This window comes from Protopterus annectens, chromosome 3.part1 (assembly GCF_019279795.1).
Source record: "Protopterus annectens isolate FY-2018-M chromosome 3.part1, PAN1.0, whole genome shotgun sequence".
In the NCBI taxonomy this organism is placed as follows: Eukaryota; Metazoa; Chordata; order Ceratodontiformes; family Protopteridae; genus Protopterus; species Protopterus annectens.
In genome coordinates, this window is record NC_056732.1 from 1,064,613,294 (window position 1) to 1,064,637,789 (window position 24,496).

At 41.4% G+C, this 24,496-nt stretch overlaps 1 protein-coding gene across 1 annotated transcript in view; it reads left to right on the top strand.

Moving 5' to 3' along the window:
• Nucleotides 1-24,496, top strand: part of LOC122797748 (CMP-N-acetylneuraminate-beta-galactosamide-alpha-2,3-sialyltransferase 1-like) — a 696,724-nt gene that overhangs the window by 268,637 nt on the left and 403,591 nt on the right. The window contains exon 3 of the mRNA XM_044066273.1: nucleotides 16,085-16,130. Within this exon, the coding sequence (XP_043922208.1) occupies nucleotides 16,085-16,130 (46 nt within the window). The remainder of the gene's footprint in view (nucleotides 1-16,084; nucleotides 16,131-24,496) is intronic.

Sequence of the window (24,496 nt, forward strand, 5' to 3'; positions counted from 1 at the left end):
CGTCGGATGCTGTTGCTTCTTCCATGACGTCAGGTTGTCAGGGGTATAAAACATGCAGCCGAAAACCATTACATCAGTTTTTCTTGCCCCAGATGTCAGGTGCCTCCACAATAGGAAGCAACTATATGGTATGGAACACCCCCAGCAAAAAGCAAATACACATGATATAATATATGCCAGACAAGAAGGAAAGGTAGAGGCAAGAGAAGTCAGGGGACTGGAGGGTAGCTAACCAGGACTGCAAAAGTGAATACACTCGAACATCTACATTTCTGGTAAGTGTACACAACTGTACTATGTTCTTCATGTTTCACTGTTGCAGTCATCACATTTGGGTTGATTCCCCAAGCTAAGGAAGGGTGGATGCAGTTAGAGCATTGGGGCTAGTAATCAGGCCCTGTAAGACTTGCTGTGGCAAATCCAGCTCTGGATTTAGAAAAGATAGGCAGGTGGTAATGCTTGGTGAAAGTATGTACCGAGCTCCAGGTAGCAGCTTCCAGGATGTCCCTGGTAGGGACTCGTCTGAGAAATGCTGTAGAGGTAGATGCAGCCCTGGTAGAATGTGATCTTATCCCCTGTGAGGTAGGTTTTCCATGGTGCTTGTAGCAGAAATGATTGCAATGGGCTATCCATTTGGAAATGGTTTGCTTTGAAATGGCCTTCCCCTCTGCCCCTGCAGCAAAGCTAACTAGCAGCTTGTCAGATTTTTTGGGGGGCTTAGTTCTGTCCAAATAGAATCTAAGCTGTCTGTGCACATCCAGAGAATGCAGTATCCTTTCCCCCTTGTTTTGAGGATTAGGGAAAAAAGTAGGCAAATGAATGGACTGGTTTAGAGCCACACTAGACACCACCTTGGGCATAAAGGATGGATTAGTCCTGAGGGAAACCCTGTCCGCATGGAAGATAATGAAGGGTTCCACTGCCATGAGGGCCTGCAGTTCAGACACTCTTCTTGCTGAAGTGATGGCTAGAAGTAAGGCTGTTTTCCGAGAAAGGAATTTCAACTCTGCTGTAGCAGCTGGTTCAAAGGGGGGGGGGGGGTTTCCAATACAAAGTTAAGGTCCCAGGCTGGAGTGGGAGCTCTCCTGGGGGACCTTGCATTTTTGGCCCCATCTAAGGAATTGTCTTAGCAGAGGATGAGAGAAGAGGGGTGGCTCAGTATTATAATGTGCTGAAATAGCAGAGGCATGAATCTTAATTGAAAAGAACGATAGGCCGTTGTGTAGCATTTCTGTTAAATAATCTAGAATATGAGGTAAGCTGGGCACCGTTGTGCCCATCCCCTGAGCCTGGCTCCAGGAACAGTATCTTTTCCACTTTTTTGAATAGGATTTTCTAGTAGTAGGCCTCCTTCCCTCAAGAATGACATCCAGCACCTGCTTACTGAGGGTTGCTAGAGGTGAGCTCAGGAAATTAGCCAGCATACAAGGTTCAGGGTTTGAAGCTGAGGGTGCAGAATCTGGCCAGCCTGCTGGGACAGCAGACAAGGGAGCCCGCAGGATTTTTTGCAGGGGGGGTGCAAACCCAGAGCCCCACCCACATAGCTCTCCCCGCCCCCTGCCAACACAGCCCCGCCCACATCCACCCACCCCCAAGCCCTGCCCACACAGCCATTCCAGTGTCCCATTACTTGGCTATTTCTCCCCATTTGCCATAGACACTGTTCAAATCTCTGTGTGCATACTGTTTTATGCTTTAGTTCTACAATGATTACAGGCAGTTGGATTTAATTTACAACTTTTATTTCAAACATTGTAGCCCAAACACTGAGACATTTACTAAACCTAAACAAAGCAATAGTCTTACAATGAAAACAGACTTGGCATTAAAGCTTCTCTACTTTTGAAACTCACATTCAATGAAACAGCATTGAAACCCACATTCAAAGAAAATGCATCTGGCCAGTGGCAGGTTATTTATCTTTGAACTGTTTTCAAGCAATAGGCTCCTTGCACACTGTTAGGGCCATGCAAAAGATTTGATTTACCTGATTGTATTAATTATAATATATAATATATAATTGAATTATATCCCTTGTATTATACAGCAACACTTGTTTGAGTGTCTCTGCGAGTAAAAGTAATCTGAATAATTCCACATTAAAGATATCTGAAACTAATGAAGATGTTGTTGCTAGAAAACTGTATATTTCAGTGTTTCATCTACAAATTCAGTGCCTGCTTCCGTCAAAGAATAAATTGCCTATGTTAAATTAAAAAATAGTAAGCTGGTATATTGCAATAGAAAATGGATGGCAAGCTGAAAAACAGGTTCATAGTTATTAGGCATCTCATCCAAAGGAGGACATCCTCAGGACTGCAACATACAGATGTACATGCTGTAGGAATAGAACCTCAAGCCTCTCCATTAAGATGCAAGTATTCTACTTGTGGTGCTACTAACATAGCTTTAAAACTTTATACCACAATAGAGATACCATTTGCTAAACAAAACAGTTGCACATTATAAATAGACTTTGCATGAGCAGCAGTAAACTTCGCTTCCCTTAAAACTCAGTTCCTTGAAAATGCACTTAATTCCACCTGTTAACTCTAACTTGGACATTTCGCTTTCTCTCTCACAAACATACCACAACCCTCAAGGCCTCAACCTTAGTGCAAGAAATCTGGACAAAGCCTAAAATAAATAGGGACAGATTATAAATATGGCTCTCATAAACTTAGAAAATTGCAAGAGTAACAGGATTTGTGTTAGTATGCATTTTTCTAAATATGACATCTAAAACTGAAATGTCTCATTATTTAGCAACTTCAATCCTTTTTAGGAGGAATATGGGGCAAAAATCTGGACATTCTGCAAAAACCTGGACAGCTGAGGAGTATGCTACCTCCCTCTTATACACACACACACCAAATAATTCTGGTCAGACTTGAATTAGTTCTGGGAAGGTTGCAAAGAACAGCACCGTGCTTGATCTGAAGTGGGTGAAATCCTGGTAGCCAGTGATAACTGATCTGCAGCTCAGCAATGTGGAGCATTAAAGCATTTTTAGCAGAGCATTGTTTCATCACTACCTATTGTGTTTGCACATAAGCTGTAGCTATTTCAAACATTTGCCTTTTTTGATTACTACAGAGTACATTTACCCACCCGAGCTATTGTGTTTTGACTTCAGTGTGGAGCTTACCTAGTTGTTGCAGGGCTTGGCTTTTAAGTAAGGTAGCAATGCTTATTTACAATATACCATTAAAGCCACCCAACTACAAGTGTACTAACACACAGACACTGTTATAAGACACTGGTCTCCAATAAAACGTAATGAGCTTCTGAAAATACTGTAATCCTGTCCTTTTATTACAAATACTGTCATATGCATTTCAATACCCAAGGCTTATACATTATCTAGTTATGTAAATATTCTCTGCATGGCAACAACGAAAAGGCTTTCAATGCTGGTAATTCTTTAACAATATGCTTACTAAAGCTTACTTGCATCTTACAATCTCCGACAAGCTTACCTGATGTTCATTAAACCATGGCTACTTAAACAGTGCAACAGGGCACTGTGACAGCATGCAGTTCCTGAATAATAAGAAGCATAAATCAACAGTATAAAAATCTTATAGAAAACCAGAACATTCTGCAAAATCAAGGACAGATGAAAAGCCACGGTCGTATTTGTGATCTACCTTGGATGGGGGAATACTCTGCACACTTAAACTCCTTGCCTTCCTTGGACACATCCAGAGCCACTATAATGGGGGGTGGGGTGCAATAAGTATGTCATAATTTGAAATGGCTCTGGCTGACAGTGATGGCTCTGACACTCATACCTCTCAACTTCAGAGCAAGAAATCTGGGCAAAGCCATACATAGAACTAGAAGTGGGACACAGGCCCAAAAATAAGGCCAATTTTTAAATATTGCTCTTATTAACTTAGATAATAGAACAGTAGTAGATCTTGCATTAGTACGAATTTTCTGAAGGGTATAAAATCTGAAACTCAAATGTCTGCCATTATTTTCTAACTTCAATCTCTAATGACTTGCCACTAATTTGCCAGAAAACCACAATTTTATGAAAAACAGACCAAAATGTGATGCAAAAATACCTGTCAAAAAAGGGACACCTTTTTAATATTAACATTGTTAACTTGAGCAGCTAACAAAATAAGAGCATCTACATGCATTTCTGAAATAAAAGTAATCTATAACTCTGATCATTATAGTTATATATAATTGTAAACCCTCCACATTTTCTTCCAAAATTGCCATTTTGGAGGAGGGATTATTAGGGGAGAGCAACATTTTGAGCCAAAATTGGGGACAATTGAGAGGTTTGGATATTCCTAATCTACAAAGTGATTTGCACGTATCTCTCAACCTCTTAATGCAGGAAATCTGGACAAGGCCCAAATATATTGGGGGGAACACACAAACACTACTAAAAAATGCTCTTGTATAAACTTGACAGTCTTGCATTAGCATGCATTTTTCTGAAGGTTATGACATCTGAAACTCAATGTCTGTCATTTAGTGACTTAATTCCTAAATGATTTGCTAGAAAACCACAAATTTTATGAGGAACAAACCAAAAATAAGAAGCAAATATCTATTCATTCTGCAAAGATATGGACAACTGAGAGGTATAGTTCAACCGGGGCTGTCTGAGTTTGCTACCCCCCTCACAAAATCATGGTCAAATGGAGCCCCCCCCCCCTGCAGCCATTCCAATGTCCCATTCCTTGGTTATTTTGCCCCATTTACCATAAACACTAATTACTTCTGCGATGATTTAGGATTTCATTTGAAAGTTTTATTTTGCATTTTACAGCACAAACCCTAATACATATCTGTTAAACAAAGCAATGCAGTCTCACAATGAAAATAGACTAACATTAAAACTTCTCTGCCCTTGAAACTCACATGCATTGAAACTGCATTGAAACCCACATTCAAAGAAAATACATTTTGCCAGTGGCAGATAAATAAACTCTGGGCTGTCTTCAAAATCATTGGCCCCTCGAACATAACATACACATGCTCTTTGATACACCTTCCTGACTGTATTACATTATATTCCTTGTACAATATAGTACAGTTGTTAGAGGGCATTTTAAATTTGTTTTGAACATTTTTCCAGTAAACAATGAAACAAAATGCATACACCAATGACAAAACTGCCCAATTCAGAACATTTCCATCATAAAAAGTCTACTCAACCTTCTATAGTCCACCAGTATCAGTAAAAAATATGCACAATCTCTGAAGTAGTAAAATCCACATTAAAGAAATTTGTAACTAACAAAGAGGTTGCTGCTAGCAAACACTTTATATGTCATTGTTTAATCTACAAATAAAGTGCCTGATACCCTTGAAGAATAAATTGCCTTTGTTGCATGCAATAAAAAAATGATAAGCTAGTAATATCCCAATAGGGAATGGATAGCAAACTGATAACAGGTTTATAGTTACTAGGCATCTTTGCCAAAATAACTGCAGCATCCACCCCCTTTACAACACAGTACAGTATCAGCAATGCATCTACCTATTGTGGGAGTAGAACCCACAGCCTTCAGCATCAAAAGCAAGTACACTATCCTGTTGTGCTATTAAAAGTGCGAGCAGACTAAACATAAGCAGCACTAAACTTTTGCTCCCCTGCAGCTCTCAGCTCCTTGTAAAATCTACTCGACACTCAGCTGTATCTTTGAACATTGCAGCACAAGAAATCTGGAAAAAGCCAAAATTTATTGGGGGCAAAAGGCCAAAAACCAGGGACACTTTTTAAACATTGCTTGTATAATGTTGGAAAGTTGCTAGAATAAAATGCTGCGTTACCACCATACATTTCACTGCCACGTCTTGAACCCAGGGGACCCTGTGCAAAACAGTCAGAGCAACATACCACTACGCCAAATCAGCTGTTTTGTGAAAGAGGAAGACTGAAACTTAAATGGCTATCATTTAGTGAATTCAGTTCTCACCATAGCACGGCTGTCAACCTCTTAGCACAAAATACCTGAACAAAGCTAATAATGGGTGAATACAACCCCCAAACATTCAGTGAATTCAGTTCTCATCATAGCTCTCAACCTCTTAGCAAAAAACACCCAGACAAAGCCAGTAATGGGGGAATATAGCCCCCAAACATATTCAGTGAATTCAGTTCTTACCATAGCTCTCAACCTTAGCACAAAACCTGGATGAAGCCAATAAATACCTGAATAAAGCCAATACTGGGTAAATACAGCCCCCAAACATATTCAGTGAATTCAGTTCTTACCATAGCTCTCAACCTTAGCACAAAACCTGGATGAAGCCAATAATGGGGGGAATACAGTCCCAAAGACAGGGATACATTTCAAATATCCATCTTGTACACTTAGAAGAAAATTGCTAAAATAAAAGCTTTTGTTACCATGCACTTTCTGAAGAATATGTAGTCTGATATTGAAATGAGTGTCCATTTTTTTAACATTTGTTAACCAGGAAAGTCTGACTTGGAAAAAAAGCTAATTTTTAGCAGAGGCCCAGGGAGAAACACTCCAGACAGCCTAGAATCAAACCAGAGAACATGTAGCTGTCAGGCAACAAGGACACATACAGAAACCACAGATTTTATGAGGAACAGAAAAAGTATGAGGGAAAAACCTGCAACATTTTTACAAATGGTGGTGGGTAGGGAATTCAGGCTCTTGCCACTTGGGCCCAAGGTAATAGGGTTCAAGCCTTATTCTCTACCCACCACCATGTAACACCTGGGGCATTTTACACACACACACACACACACACACACACACACACACACACACACACACACACACACACACTACTCACTCTGAAAGTGTCCCATCTTCCATCCGTTTCCTCCCGCTTGCAAATCCGTCCATTTCAGTTCCCGCTCGAATCCTCCCGCTTGCGAAACCATCCGTGTGAGTTCCCACTCGCAAACTTGTAAATATGAGCGAGAGCGATGATGTCAGCAATGATGAGACCAATTTGCCTGCGACTGGACTGTCAGCATGGACTTCTTCTTAAAGAACGCACTAAAAAAACAAAAAAAAACTTTTTTTTTTAAATTACAGCATTAACTAGTCAGCCGATTCCAGGGGGGTGCAAGTGCAACCCCTTGCACCTGCCTGCGGACGTCCTTGACAGCAGAGAAGGGGTCTGAGGCAGGTGCCATGGTTGCAGCACCGTCAGACTGCGCAAAAGGGGGTACCAGTGCTGGTGTGGCCAGTCTGGGGCAATCAGTATTGTCCTTGGCTTGTCCTGTTTGATCTTTAGTAGAACCTTCGAGAGGAGAGCCAGAGGGGGAAAGGCATAAATTGAGAGGCTTTCCCAGATAAAGGACTAGGGCATCAACTTTCCAAGCTTGACTGTGGGGAGTTCTGGTGCAGAATTTGCTCAAACTGGTGGTTCTGAGGGGAGGCAAACAGGTCTACCTCTGGTGTCCCCCATTTATCCTCAAGAGCTTGAATATTTTGGGTTCTAGTTTCCATTTGTGTGGGTCCATGAGATTTCTGCTTAAGTTGTCTACCAGTGAATTTAGTTTGCCTGGCAGGAATTGAGCTTGCAGGTTCACGTGGTAGCTCAAGGCTGTGTTCCACAGAGCCATGGCTAGTCTGCACAGTGGGTAGGAATGGGTTCCCCCCTGCTTGTTTATGTACCACATAACTGTGGTGTTGTCTGTCTTTACAATAGTTGTCCTGGAAGAATAAGATCTTTGAAGGCTGTCAGAGCATTCTGTACAGCTAACATTTCTTTTTGATTGATATGCAGGTGCATCTGTTTTGGGTTTCATTTGCTCTGAGTGCACTGCCCTGCCATGTGGGAACTCCATGCATAGTCTGATGTGTCTGTTGTTAGGGTTTGGGTGGCAGGGGGTAGAGTGAAAGGGAGTCCCTTGTGGTAGCAAGCCTCTGCCCACCAAAGGAACTCTGCACTTAAAAGGAATGATAGGAACCATTGTTTCCAGGTCTTGAGAATGTTGACACCATAGACTTTTTAGATACCATTGAAGTTTCCTCGTATGCAGTATGGAATTAACAGAATGCAAGAGGCTATGAACACCAGGGCTTGCAGGATTTTTCCTTGCAGATAGCTGGGTTTTTGTGGCCAGTAGGTTGTCAAATAAACTTGTTTCTCTGGAGTGAGGAATGCAATCTGGGAAGTTGTGTTCAGGATTGCTCCCAGGAATACAATCCATTGGCAGGGTACTAGGTGTGATTTCTTCTTGTTGATGGTGTACCCCAGTGAGGTTAGAAGTCTCTTTACAAATGCCAGGTGTTGTAATAGCAAGTCCTGACTTTCTGCCTGAATCAGGCAGTCATCCTAGTATGGGTAAATCTAAATATCTCTCTGCCAGCAAAATGCAATGGCTGGAGCTAGGTACTTTGGCTTATCTACTGCGCCCAGGGTATTCACAAACGGAAGTGCAGAGAATTGATAGTGCATGGAGCCCACCCTGAAACATAGGTATTGTCTGCAGGATTCCCTTATTGGGATGTGCAGGTAAGCTTCTTTTAAGTCTAGGGTTGCCAGCCAGGCATCCTTGGCTAGCATAGGAAGAAGCTGTTGCAGTGTAAGCATTTTGAATTTTGGGACCACCAGAAAGGTGTTGAGAATTGACAGATCCAGGATAGGGCACCAAGAGCTCTTTTTTCTGGGCACCAGGAACAGTCTGGAGTAGAAACCCTGTCCCCTTTGTTCTGCTGGGACAGGTTGAACAGCCCTGATACTGAGGAGAGAGAGAGAACTTGTTTTTGGGCCTCCACCCACTGATTTGGGGAGAGGTCTGGCCATTCACTTGGAGTTGGGAGTGAGTGGAAGTGGAATCTGTATCCTAGGGAAACTGTTTGAAACCCATTTTTCCTGGATAATGAGTTCCCAGGTTTTTGCATGCAGGGCGAGCTTTCCTCCTAAGGGAGCAAGTAGTTGAGCAGGGCTTGGAAGAGTTAAGGATAAGTCATTGTGCCGTTTTTCCATAGGGGTGGCTTACTACTCTCTGCTTTGGAAGTGGGAGCCCCCCACTGCTTAGATCTGTGCATAGCCTGAGACTGAAGTCTTGGTGGTCTGCTGCTTCTGGGTTTGGACTGAGAAGGCCTGGAAGGGACTGGAAAGGATCAGTTCTTTGAAGGCCAATGCCTACCAAATCTAGGAGGCTGTACTTGTAAGAAATCTTTAACAGTTTGCATAGATTTAGCTTTTTCCTCCATCCTTTTGAGGACGACACTTGCTTTGCTGCCAAAAAGACAGTCTTGGTTTAAGGGTGCATCCAGTAATTTAGCTTTAACATGATCTAGCAAGTTTTGTTCCTTAAGCCAAGCATGCCTTCTAAGTACAGACCCAGTGACAGCAGCCCTGCAAGATGCTTCTAAAGCATCAAAATCACATTGCAAGATATGTTTACCAGCTTGTTCAGCAGAATGCATTAACTCTTGCAAATTTTTGTGTTCAGCACAGTCAGGAATCAACATCACTTTCTGTTTAAGTAGTCCCATAATACACTGCTGATACCTTAACATATGAAACTGGCAATTTACAGCCCTAATGGCCAAACAGCAGAAGTGTATACCTTCTTACCCCATCTGTCTAAAGCTCTAGAGTCTGTATCAGAAGGGGTAGGATTTTTGGCAGTAGTAGCCTTAATGCCTTTTGGTCCTTGGGAAATGGTGTCTGGATCCGCAGTAGGATTCTTGGAGAGGAATTTGTGAGAGTCAGGTACTCTGTAGTACCTCTCAGGTTTCCTGGGAGCTGGAGGCAAAGTGTCTGGGGTAAGGCTGGATTCCAAGAAAACATAATCTTCAATCTCCAGAACAGGAGGGATAGCTAGAGGCCTGTGTTGAGGCAGGAGTAAAAATTCCCGAAGTCTCTTTTTGGACTCTGAATAGTCCTGGCTTTCCCAGCGGAAATGCTCCCTAAGGGTATGCAAGGTTTCACCAAAAGAAAAATATTCTGGAGGGGAAGCAGAGGGAATGGAATCCTCTGCATCAGAATCCTCATAAGTAGATAGGGCAAATCCTGGTAGTCAGAAGGAACATAGAGATCTGATTCCTGATCAGAAGAATCTGAAAGAAAATCAGTTCTAGGTGTCTTAGAGGGGGAAGGCTGGCTTCCCCTAATTAAGGTATTAGGTCTTCAACCATTCTAATCATTTGTTTTTGAGGCATATGGGCCTGAGAATGCAGTTTGGTCTGTTTTCCTGGCGTAGTGCGAGGAATTCAGTATTTCTAGCTTGAAACAATGTTGTCGGTTTAATATGAAAGTCGGTAGGCCTGAATTTACACCCTCAGAAGTCTTTGCCTGCACAGTGGCTCTGGACCCATCCAAGGTAGAGACATCCGCAGGTTCCATAGTTGAAGAAGCATCTCAAGGCATACTGGACTCCGAATGGGTCTCAGTAGAGGCCTGCGAATCTGTAGTAGTGGGTGTCGGGGGCTGCGAAAGCACCTCACTGAGTACCGGCGGACTGGCAACTAGCTTATCGGAAGCATCATCGGCAGTTTTGGACCTATGCGATCTGTCTCTGTCTTTGTCCTTATGATTTTTCGCAAGATCGGTAGTTGGATGGCTTAACGAAGCCATTTCGGAGTACGGAGATTGAGAACAGAAGTATTTAGCTACAAAAATAGCCTGACGAATAGTTCAGGCATTGAACAAGGCACAAAACCGACAGGGAGGGATGTCGTTGTCTGGGCCTAAACAGGTGACGCAGTAAGAATGAAAATCTCTATGAGGTATTTGCTTTCCATAGACAAGACAATTGTTCATTTTTTTTTTACATCGATTAGAACAAGAAAAACAGATCCCCAACAGGATACTTATCTTTTTGAGGACTTCAGGTCTGAAACTCGAAAACAAAAATTTCAGGAGTCTTGCGAACTGCTTCTGTTTTGGGCACCATACAGCAAGAAAGACTGATGTAATGGCATCGGCTGCATGTTTTATACCCCTGACGACCTGACTTCATGGAAGAAATGACAGTATCCGATGCAGAAATCCGAAGACTCTGGTATTCAGGCTGGCTGAGGGCTACCTGCAGGCACATAACCCGAATGTGATGATTGCAACAGTGAAACACAAAGAACATCTTTTAATAAAATAACACAATTAAAAACATGTGATGAGCACTTTTGGGGTACACCAAACCCTTCCTCAGATCTGACGTTACCACATAAGATCATGGTTAAATACTTAAAACACATCCAATCAGATAACTACTTAGGGGAACTGCCCTCTAAAAAAAAAAAAAAAAAAATTATAGTTTTTTTTATACAGCTGGTTTTAAAGGCAAATTCACATTTAGTTCTGGTGATATGTAAACTTGTAATTCGACAGTCCACTTCATCTCATTCTGCTCTGTTCTCAGAGTAATGTCACCACCTCTGACATTCTCTTTAGTGACTTGTAATGCCATAAAAGAGAACCAATGTTAACTGTTATCATTAATATGTCTAACCAGTGAATTTTTTCAAGGCTTGAAGTCTAATATAACTAATATGCTTTGAGATACGTTCCTTGAATGCTCTATCCATCTTTCCAGTATAACTTAATCTGAAAATGTAATGTCTACTATGTAATGTGGAGCTTTACCAATTTACCAGTTCATGTCTCTGATTTTATAATTTATCTACACGCTCTATATTAACTGTATTTTGCTTATCTTATGTATCTGCATCCTGAATTGTAACTTTAATCTGAAAATATAATGTTTACTATGTAATGTGGGAGCTTTTCTCCCTGGGCCTTCACCGAAAACGGGCTCCTGAGCCCAGTGGACTCCCCGGTCATCAAACTGAAATAAATAAAACGAACATAAATGGCAAGAGGCGGTATAAACTTAAATGTTTAGTTCTGCAGTCTGCATATGTGTGACATTTATATTTCTTGCCTATATGAGGATGTATAAACTAATTTTGTGATGAGAAATATTTACAGCAGGTACAGTACCTGCACGGGAATGTACCAATTCTGTTAGATTTTGGGAGTTCCAACTTGTTATGGCAGTAACTTAGCAATTGTCTCAAGTTCTTATTTCTTTTGTAGACAAAATAGGGAGCATCTCCAACTAGATCTTTTAAAACTGGGTCCAAAGTTGGAATTCTCCTCCGGAGGGAGCAAGTAGTTGAGCAGGGCTTGGAAGAGTTAAGGATAAGTCATTGTGCCGTTTTTCCATAGGGGTGGCTTACTACTCTCTGCTTTGGAAGTGGGAGCCCCCCACTGCTTAGATCTGTGCATAGCCTGAGACTGAAGTCTTGGTGGTCTACTGCTTCTGGGTTTGGACTGAGAAGGCATGGAAGGGACTGGAAAGGATCAGTTCTTTGAAGGCCAATGCCTACCGAATCTAGGAGGCTGTACTTGTAAGAAATCTTTAACAGTTTGCATAGATTTAGCTTTTTCCTCCATCCTTTTGAGGACGACACTTGCTTTGCTGCCAAAAAGACAGTCTTGGTTTAAGGGTGCATCCAGTAATTTAGCTTTAACATGATCTAGCAAGTTTTGTTCCTTAAGCCAAGCATGCCTTCTAAGTACAGACCCAGTGACAGCAGCCCTGCAAGATGCTTCTAAAGTATCAAAACCACATTGCAAGATATGTTTACCAACTTGTTCAGCAGAATGCATTAACTCTTGCAAATTTTTGTGTTCAACACAGTCAGGAATCAACATCACTTTCTGTTTAAGTAGTCCCATAATACACTGCTGATACCTTAACATATGAAACTGGCAATTTACAGCCCTAATGGCCAAACAGCAGAAGTGTATACCTTCTTACCCCATCTGTCTAAAGCTCTAGAGTCTGTATCAGAAGGGGTAGGATTTTTGGCAGTAGTAGCCTTAATGCCTTTTGGTCCTTGGGAAATGGTGTCTGGATCCGCAGTAGGATTCTTGGAGAGGAATTTGTGAGAGTCAGGTACTCTGTAGTACCTCTCAGGTTTCCTGGGAGCTGGAGGCAAAGTGTCTGGGGTAAGGCTGGATTCCAAGAAAACATAATCTTCAATCTCCAGAACAGGAGGGATAGCTAGAGGCCTGTGTTGAGGCAGGAGTAAAAATTCCCGAAGTCTCTTTTTGGACTCTGAATAGTCCTGGCTTTCCCAGCGGAAATGCTCCCTAAGGGTATGCAAGGTTTCACCAAAAGAAAAATATTCTGGAGGGGAAGCAGAGGGAATGGAATCCTCTGCATCAGAATCCTCATAAGTAGATAGGGCAAATCCTGGTAGTCAGAAGGAACATAGAGATCTGATTCCTGATCAGAAGAATCTGAAAGAAAATCAGTTCTAGGTGTCTTAGAGGGGGAAGGCTGGCTTCCCCTAATTAAGGTATTAGGTCTTCAACCATTCTAATCATTTGTTTTTGAGGCATATGGGCCTGAGAATGCGGTTTGGTCTGTTTTCCTGGCGTAGTGCGAGGAATTCAGTATTTCTAGCTTGAAACAAAGTCGTCTGTTTAATATGAAAGTCGGTAGGCCTGAATTACACCCTCAGAAGTCTTTGCCTGCACAGTGGCTCTGGACCCATCCAAGGTAGAGACATCCACAGGTTCCATAGTCAAAGAAGCATCTCAAGGCATACTGGACTCCGAATGGGTCTCAGTAGAGGCCTGCAAATTTGTAGTAGTGGGTGTCAGGGGCTGCGAAAGCACCTCACTGAGTACCGGCGGACTGGCAACTAGCTTATCGGAAGCATCGTCGGCAGTTTTGGACCTATGCGATCTGTCTCTGTCCTTATGATTTTTCGGAAGATCGGTAGTTGGATGGCTTAACGAAGCCATTTCGGAGTACGGAGATTGAGAACAGAAGTATTTAGCTACAAAAATAGCCTGACGAATAGTTCAGGCATTGAACAAGGCACAAAACCGACAGGGAGGGATGTCGTTGTCTGGGCCTAAACAGGTGACACAGTAAGAATGAAAATCTCTATGAGGTATTTGCTTTCCATAGACAAGACAATTGTTCATTTTTTTTTACATCGATTAGAACAAGAAAAACAGATCCCCAACAGGGTACTTATCTTTTTGAGGACTTCAGGTCTGAAACTCGAAAACAAAAATTTCAGGAGTCTGCTGACTGGCACTTGCGAACTGCTTCTGTTTTGGGCACCATACAGCAAGAAAGACTGATGTAATGGCGTTGGATGCATGTTTTATAACCCTGACAACCTGACTTCATGGAAGAAGTGACAGTATCCGATGCAGAAATCCGAAGACTCTGGTATTCAGGCCGGCTGAGGGCTACCTGCAGGCAGATAACCCGAATGTGATGATTGCAACAGTGAAACACAAAGAACATCTTTTAATAAAATAACACAATTAAAAACATGTGACGAGCACTTTTGGGGTACACCAAACCCTTCCTCAGATCTGCCGTTACCACATAAGATCATGGTTAAATACTTAAAACACATCCAATCAGATAACTACTTAGGGGAACTGCCCTCTAAAAAAAAAAAAAAAAAAAAAAAATTATAGTTTTTTTATACAGCTAGTTTTAAAGGCAAATTTGCATTTAGTGATGGTGATATGTAAACTTGTAATTTGGCAGTCCACTTCATCTCATTCTGCTCTGTTCTCAGAGTAATGTCACCACCTCTGACATTCTCTTTAGTGACTTGTAATGCCATAAAAGAGAACCAATGTTAACTGTTATCATTAATATGTCTAACCAGTGAATTTTTTCAAGGCTTGAAGTCTAATATAACTAATATGCTTTGAGATACGTTCCTTGAATGCTCTATCCATCTTTCCAGTATAACTTAATCTGAAAATGTAATGTCTACTATGTAATGTGGAGCTTTACCAATTTACCAGTTCATGTCTCTGATTTTATAATTTATCTACACGCTCTATATTAACTGTATTTTGCTTATCTTATGTATCTGCATCCTGAATTGTAACTTTAATCTGAAAATATAATGTTTACTATGTAATGTTGGAGCTTTTCTCCCTGGGCCTTCACCGAAAACGGGCTCCTGAGCCCAGTGGACTCCCCGGTCATCAAACTGAAATAAATAAAACGAACATAAATGGCAAGAGGCGGTATAAACTTAAATGTTTAGTTCTGCAGTCTGCATATGTGTGACATTTATATTTCTTGCCTATATGAGGATGTATAAACTAATTTTGTGATGAGATATATTTACAGCAGGTACAGTACCTGCACAGGAATGTACCAATTCTGTTAGATTTTGGGAGTTCCAACTTGTTATGGCAGTAACTTAGCAATTGTCTCAAGTTCTTATTTCTTTTGTAGACAAAATAGGGAGCATCTCCAACTAGATCTTTTAAAACTGGGTCCAAAGTTGGAATTCTCCTGTTCGCTTTTATAATATCACAAATATATATTTATATATCATATAACCCGTTAAGTCAGAGTAATGTCATATAGTAACTAAGGATTTTTTTTTCATACCTTGCTTTGCATTAGATCTGCCAACAAATGTAGATATCAGTGGGCATTTCTGTGAGCAGTTATGTGACAAGATGTCCCAAACACTTGCTTTGTGATCTTCAGTGTCATGGCTTGCTTTAGCACAGAAATCAAACTTCTTTGCTTTTCTTTAGAGTAGTCTGTGGTTGCTGATTCTTAAATCCTATACCTTCTATTTCTTTTTTGTAAATGGTAGTACATGGAGCAAGTAAAGCTCTGCACACTATAAAAGAAGTTATGATCCAGTCACTGGAACTGTTTATGTATACGCTCGCAACACGGTTGTCAAGATTCAACTTCCCAGTTTTGCTCTTGAGGTAAATATTGTAGCATCTGTGTCTCAAGCATATAACAAGTTGGTTATGATCAAAGACCCAGTCATGTTGTGTTGGAAAGCATTCTGATTGTATGAATCAAAACAGTTATGGTTATTACATTAATTTTTTTTTGTAAGAAAAATAGGCAATTGCTCATTTAGAGACTGTAATGGTTCTAATCATAAAGAAGCCAGCAAGTGAAGCAAAAAGTTGTATGTGCAAGTTAGAAATATATTTGTACTTATAGAACTAAACTAAACTTAATCCTAGCTTGAACTGTACTTAAAATGCTGTTTTCTACAGAAATTTGTACAGTTTTATGTATGAAATTGCTGTTGCAGTATCCGCCCAACTTGACTGTTTTTTCTTTTTTTATCAGTACGTATATTAAAGTTCCACGTAAAGTCAGCATTAATAAAGACAAGGTAAGTGTTGTCTATTTGGTGTCTGTGTGCTTGCATTTGCATCTGTGTTAAACAATGTTACATTATGCATGTAAAAATGTTGGAATGGCATATGAAGTCTTCAAGGCTTTATGTATCCTTGGTTGTCTAATTCCTCGCTGACTTTAACACTTTGTGGTAGTATTTCACTGGTCAGTTAAGAGTCTGAGAGTGACAGCAGTTTGTGGAAGAGTCTGAGAGTGACAGCAGTTTGTAGAAGCTGTTATTCTGGCAGTTTTGAAGGTTGCTTGTATCCCTTGTTTGCATTCTAGCAACTTGGGGCTTTTATGGCCCAAAATCTATCCCTCTTGGTGACATGAGCATCTAAGTAATTGCAGGGACTGCCCTAACCCTTCTGCTTCATGCATCCATAGTCTTTTACATATGGAGGCAAACACTATTGTCACCAGTTTAGGCAGCCACTACCTACTTTCTGATTACAGTGTCTAACTGCTTCACACAAAATATCACTTGTCTTTCTTAGAGAGTCAGCAAGTTGGCTAAGAGCTATCTTCTCTCTCCCTCACAGGACAGACACACCCATACTCCCCTTGCAGCTCCATTATATGCCCAATCTGCTAATTGAACTTGGGCCATGTACATTGTATTCAAGGCTTTAGTCATCCACATTACAGACCTGGCTGCTAATATACAAGGCTTTAAAACAAACATAATTTTACATGTGAAAGTGAGGACATTAATTTGGGCTTCAGCAAAGAATTTTTCTCTGAACTGAATTAAATTGTTAATTATGTCTCTTAGATGTTCTTGGATGCATACCTTAATTGCCCTAATGATGCAACCAGTGTAATATAAGAGGAGTCCACCCTTTCAGTATCTCAGGTTGAAGTATTCAACTTATAAATGACACCATTAATAGTAGTATATGGGGAATAATATCATCAACTTCAGGCATCTCCTCTCTCATATCTCAGATAGTCGGCCGACCGGCACTTGCAAAATGCTTCTGCTTCAGGCACCACGTGGCAAGAAAGACTAAAGAAAAAGGTGTTCTTCGTGTTTCACTGTTGCAGTCAATACATTTGGGTAATCTGCTGGCAGGTTGCTCTCAGTCGGCCTGAATTCCAAAGTCTTGGGTCCTGCGTCGGTTGCTGTCTTCTCTTCCATGACATCAGGTCGTCAGGGGTATAAAACATGCATCCGACACCTTTTTCTTTAGTCTTTCTTGCCACGTGGTGCCTGAAGCAGAAGCATTTTGCAAGTGCCGGTCGGCCGACTACTGAAATATTCGAGTTTGAGTTTCAGAACCGAAGTCTTCACTAAAGCTAAGTACCCCGTTGGGGAAAATTTTTTCTTGCTTTTTACCGATGTCAGAAAAAGTTAATAATTGTATTACCTGTGGGAAGCAAATACCTCATAAGGATTTTCATTTATACTGTATTCCTTGCCTAGGCCCTGATCACAACATGCCTGGCTGTCAGTTTTGTGCTAGATTTAACCAACGCATTATTAAGTGTCTGTATATTTTTGCATCTAAGTATTTTGGAAACAGATTTAACTACCCAGAAATGTCTTCGAATAGCAATCCGACTACTGGAGTACATAAAAAACGCAAAGAAAAAGACAGAGAAAGGCAGTCGAGATCCAAAACCGATGACGAAGATTCTCCTAAGCCAGTCGCAGGTTCGCCAGTACTCAGTGAGGCGCTTTTGCAGCCCCTGATACCTGCTACCTTCGAGTCGCAGGCCTCTACCGACACCCATGTGGAGTCCGGCATGCCACAAGATACTCAAGGTATTGGACTGATGGATGTATCTCCCTCGGATGGGTCCTGAGCCGCTGAGCAGGCACCGGCTTCTGAGGGTGTATTCAGACCTCAACATTTTTATATCAAACCAACGAAAGCTGCAAAACCTAAGGCAAAGACACTTTCTAAAACTAAAAAACCGACTCCTGAGCCACGTGCACAGGCCTCTATGGCTAAAAAAACAGATGATCAAAATGGCTGAAGACCTTATTACCTTCATCAGGGGTACCCATCCCCCTCCAGGTAAGAGGCCTAGGCAAGACACTGACTATGAATCTTCAGATCAGGTTTCTATTTTTTCTGATTCCTCTTCTGATCAGGAATTATCTTTACCTCCCTATGAGGATTCTGATGCTGAGGAGTCTTTTCCATCTGCATCGTCTCCTGAGGATTATTCATTTGGAGAAACCTTGCATACTTTGAGGGAGCATTTTCACTGGGAGAGTCAAGACTTCTCAGAATCAAAAAAGAGGCTCAGGAATTTCCTTCTCCCTCAGCTCAAGCCTTTAGCCATTCCCCCTGTTTTAGACATTGTGGATGATGTGTTCGAAGTCAAGCTTGACCCCTGACTCATTACCTCCGGCTCCCAGTAAGCCTGACAGGTACTACAGGGTCCCTGACTCTCATAAATTTTTATTTAGAAACCCTGCTGCTGATCCTGAAACTATTTCACAGGGTCCAAAGGGAGTTAAGGTCTCAACAGCAAAAAACCCTACCCCCTCTGACAGAGATTCAAGGGCACTGGACAGATGGGGAAAAAAGGTTTATACATCTGCAACCTTGGCAATCAGGGCTTTAAACTGTCAGTTTCATATGCTTAAGTACCAACAACATGTTATGGGATTGCTGAAACAGAAAATGATGATGTTTTCAGAATGTGCAGAAAATAAGGAATTGCAGGAATTATTGCATGCAGCTGACCAAGTTGGAAAGCATACTTTGCATTGTGGTTTTGATTCTTTCGAGGCCTCCTGCAGGGCTGCAGTTACTGCATCTGTGATTAGGAGCCATGCCTGGTTAAAGGAACCATATTTTCCTATTCAAAGCAATCGACCAAGTGACTATGGACCCTAGGGGTGGTCCTTCTAACTGGTTACTTGAAGAACGTCAGTTAGCTTGGCAGATAAGGCTTAATGCCTTTTCAAGCCCTGGTCTGAATGATTCCTGTAACATCTCTTGTCTTTTAAAGCTCAAAGGTCTGGTTAGGTAGACCTAGGAGAGAAGTATGCCATTCATGTACGAATAATTGAGAGCACAGTCTCGTTTAGTCAGTTATTATTGAAAGTTATGTTAGGTTTATTATTATTTTTTATTGTGTTATGTGGTGGTGCTGTGGTAGCGTTGTCGCCTCACAGTAAGACGCTGTCCGGTTCGATTCTCAGAGAGTCTTCTGCGTGGTGACATGCGTGAATGGGCATACCTTCGTTGAAGGTTGTGCGTCAGGCCTGGCAAGCTGGTACGTAAAAATCAACTGCCAATCATTAGCGGACCGGAGTTCCGCTGTGGCGACCCCTAACCGGGAAAAGCCGAAAGACACAAACAAATTGTGTTATGATAAGTTTATATTAGTAGTTATTATTTTTGAACTGTTGTATATCCAATTTGGTCTAATCTTTCACAATTGAGAGGTTTGCATAGTTTAGTGATGCATTACTTGTTGACGTTTTCCCACTTAGCAACAGTATAATATGAATATAAGGCAAGTGGACTTTCCTTCACTGCCTTAGCTGCAATAATGATAGGAATTCCTTTATTTACAACTACTTTAGTTGTGTTTTATTTGAAAACGTTTTATATTTACGCTGGTGATATGAGTTTATGTGCTGTTTTTGTATTATTTTATTAGCGATCCAATTACCTATTGGTCATGGTTTTTTAATGGTGAATTGATCAGCTGATCATTGTTCATGTGATTTCTTACTATTTAAACTTGTAAGGAGTTTGTTTTATGTAATCTGATGAAGTTGCCGTATTCACGACAACGAAAAGCACTTTATTTATATTAAAACAGTGTACTTTTTTCGTGTCTCGCTTTTTGTTGGAAATTCATTTTTTGTTATTTTTTATGCCTGGTTAAAGGAACAAAATTTGCCTGATCATGTTAAAGCTAAATTGTTAGATGCACCTTTACAGCATGATTCTCTGTTTGGTGTTAAGGCAGAAGAGGTTTTAAAGAAAATGGAAGACAAAACTAAGTCTATGCAAACTGTTAAAGATTTCTTACAAGTGCAGACACCTAGATTCAGTAGACACTGGCCTACAAAAAATTGGTACTTTCCTGTGTCAGACAGAGCTCAAAGGGGCAAATCCAGACGCCCTAAGGGTTCCAGGTACCAGGCTCAAGACTCATACAGGTCAAAGCAATGGGGCGCATCCACCTCCAAATCTGGAGGAGATAAAGTGCAAACCTACAGATAGCAATCCTAATGACTTCCCTCTGCCTACACCAAGCACTTATCTTTTGGCAGCACCCATAGGGGGAAAATTAGCACTTTTTGCTCAAAATTGGCAGTTACTAACCCAGGACAAGTGGGTACTAGACATCGTATCACAGGGATACAGATTCCATTTCCACACTCTGTCAATGACAAATGGTTGGCCAGATCTGCCAAAAAAAATGGGCAGAGGCACAGAAACAGGTTATGTCCCTCATGGATATGGGGGCCATTCAGACAGTACCAGAACAGGAAAAAGGACAAGGTTTTTACTCAAGACTGTTCTTGGTACCCAGAAAAGACTAGGCCTGGTGGCCAATACTGGATTTATCAATTTTGAACACATACCTGGACATTCCAAAATTCAAAATGCTCACCTTGCAACAGCTTCTGCCCATGCTGGACAAGAATGCTTGGGTGGTGACTTTAGACCTAAAAGAAGCATACCTGCATGTCCCAATAAGACAGTCGTGCAGAAGATACCTCAGATTCAAGGCTGGCTTAATGCATTACCAATTCTCTGCACTGCCTTTTGGCTTATCTACTGTGCCCAGGGTCTTTACAAAGTGCCTGGCACCAGTAATTGCATTTTGTTGACAAAGAAGTATTCAAATATATCCTTACTTGGACGACTGCCTCATTCAAGCAGAGAACAAGGACACTCTTCTATGGCACCTGGTGTATGTTAAAAGGCTTCTAACATGCCTAGGGTACACAATAAATGAAAAGAAATCACAGCTGGTACCCTCTCAAAATATAACATTCCTGGGTGCAAGCTTGAATACAACTGCCCAGATGGCTTACCTCATGCCAGACAAACAAAGACAACTGACTACTTACTTCAAACTGATGGCAACAAAACCACAAACTTCTGCAAGACAAATTCTGCAGGCTCTAGGCTTCATGGCATCCTGCCTCCTACTAATTCCATATGCAAGACTGCATATGAGGAAACTTCAATGGTACCTAAAAAGTTTATGGAGTCAACATTCACACAGTCTGGAAACAATGATTCCTCTCATCCCCTGCCTGCGACAGGAGTTTCTATGGTGGGGAAAGGCCTGTCACCAAAACATGGGACGGCCCTTCACTCTACCCCCTGCCAGCCATACTTTAACAACAGACGCATAAGATTATGCCTGGGGGGCCCACATGGCAGGAAGATGCATTCAGGGCATATGGGCACCAAATCAAATGCATCTACATATCAACCAGAAAGAGATGCTAGCTGTTCAAAATGCCCTAACAGCCTTCAAGGACTTACTTCATCCAGGACAACTACTGATAAAGACGGACAACACCACAGTCATGTGGTATATAAACAAGCAAGGGGGCACACACTCATACCCCCTTTGCAGATTAGTCATGGCACTGTGGGACACAGCTTTGACCTACCAAATAAATCTTCTAGCTCAATTCCTGCCAGGAAAACAAAACACTCTGGCAGATGATTTAAGCAGAAACCTTATGAATCTTCATGAGTGGAAACTAAATCCACAAGTCTTCAGCATGATGGCAGAGAAATGGGGGAGCCCAGACATAGACCAATTTGCCTCTCCTCAAAATTATCAACTGAAAAGATTCTGCACAAAGACTTATCACAGACAAGCATGGAAAGTGGACGCCCTATCCTTCAGTTGGAAAAACCTATCAGTTTACACCTTTCCTTCTCTGCCTCTGCTACCCAAGGTCCTCCTAAAAGTCAGATAAGAGAAGCCAAAGATGATATTAATTGCCCCGGACTGGCCTCGCCAATACTGGTACCCAATCCTAAGGAACTTGTCTCAATACCCAGCTTGGACCTTGCCTCAAAAACTACAACTGCTGTCCAAGCAAAACAATCAGATCCTGCACAATCAACTACAAACTCTGAACCTGGCAGCATGGCTAATCCTGTAATCATACAAACATCTCTCAGTAAAGCTGTGACGGATGTCATTCTGGAAGCCAGAAGGCCTAGTACTAGAAAATCTTATGCTGATGAATGGAAGAGATTCTGTGCTTGGAATCAAGCACAAGGAACTGATACAGCAGAACCGCATATTCCTCAGATATTACAATACTTAACTGAGATGCTGGACAAGGGCCTATCTTTCTCATCCATGCCTCTGCCATTTCGGCTCATTACAATACAGAGCCCCCAATCTTTTCTCATCCTTTACTAAAGCAATATCTTAGAGGAGCCAAAAATTTAAGGCCTCCTAGAAGATCACCATTACCTGCATGGGACCTCAATTATGTGTTGGAAAAGCTCACCCTGCCTCCATTTGAACCAGCTGCTACCGCGGATATAAAGTTCTTATCATGGAAGGCAATTCTGCTACTAGCAATTACTTCAGCAAGAAGAGTTTCAGAGCTACAGGCCCTCATGGCTGTAGAGCCTTTTATCATATTTTACCCAGACAGGGTGTGTTTGAGGACAAATCCTACTTTTATACCTAAGGTCGTTTCCAGTGTGGCTCTAAACCAAACAATTCATCTGCCAACTTTTTATCCAAATCCACAGAACAAAGGGGAGAGAATTCTACATTCCTTGGGCGTACACAGACAGCTAAGATTCTACTTGAGCAGGACTAAAGCTCTAAGAAAAACCAAGCGATTACTAGTGTTATATGCTGCAGGATCAGAAGGAAAGGCTATTTCAAAGCAGACAATTTCAAAGTGGATAAGCCACTGCATCCGATGTTCATCGTGCATACAGCTGCAGTAACAAAGTCTTGGTTGGTAAAGTACCAACAGTTCCTGTTATCACAATTAAAAACCGAAAAATGGAAGACACTGGCAATCAGACAGTGCACAACAGTAGACAGCTGAAAACCCATCTGTGATTACTGCAGCTGTATTAGCACTCGAACATCTACATTTATGGTAGGTACAAAACTGTACTTTTCTGCTACTTACACCATGACAAACCTGTGCCCAAAGGCATTAGGTCTCACTCCAACAGGGCTGCAGCTACTTCAGCAGCCTTTCTCAGAGGAGTACCAACCAAGGACATTCAAGAGGCTGCTACTTGGAGTTCTGGTCACACCTTTACAAAGCATTACCATTTGCCGCTCTACTCTAAGTCCAGGGCAGGCTTTGCCACTGCAATGCTTCAGGGCCTTATAGCCACCCCTAATGCTGTTTAGCTCCAGCCTCCCAACCATAGCTTTGGGATTCTTCCCAAATGTAATGACTGCAACAGTGAAACACGAAGAACATAGTACAGTTGTGTACACTTACCATAAATGTAGATGTTCGAGTGTATTCACTGTTGCAGTCCAGGTTACCCTCCTGCCATCCCCCTGTCATTCTACAGTTTATCTTTCCTTCTGTATCTTCTACAACCTATGTGGTGTATTTGCTTGTAGATGAAGGTAAAGTTTATATTGATGCATGTGTATATATATATATATATATATATATATATATATATATATATATATATATATATATATATATATATATATATATATTTAGAACATTGCTACCTTTTTGGGGGCACCTGACATCGGGGGCAAGAGAAATTAAAGAAAATGGCGTCGGCTGCATGTTTTATACCCCTGACGACCTGGCGACATGGAAGAGAAGACGGCAACCGTCTCAGGACCCAAGACTTTGGAATTCAGGCCGACTGAGGGCTACTGCAAGCAGATTACCTCAAATGTAATGACTGCAACAGTGAATACATGCGAACATCTACATTTATAGTAAGTGTACACAACTGTACTTTTTTCATTCGCCACCTCTACACTGTACTCCCCAAACTAACCTATTACTGTCTGTTCACTCCAGTATACTATACTTCTCACTTTTTCTCTCCTCATCCCATTTCTTATCTACTGTAATCTCAACCTCTACTTAGTCTGAATATATTTCTGCTTGTATTGTTGCTTTGTCTCCCATTCTTGTAGAAATTAGTTCTTTTTAGCTATAATCCCTGAACTACCTTTACATTAATGGTTATAATAACCAGCTGGATGTAATGTGACAAACCGAATGTGTGTTAAAATATATTACTTTATTGTTTAATATGATTAATGTATGTTAAAATTATATTTTTATGCATTGTATGTGCATACAGAGCTTTTCTCCCCGGTCCTTCGCTGAAGAAGGGACTTCTTTTCCCATTTAAACTTTCCTGGTACACAGAGGCTGTAAAT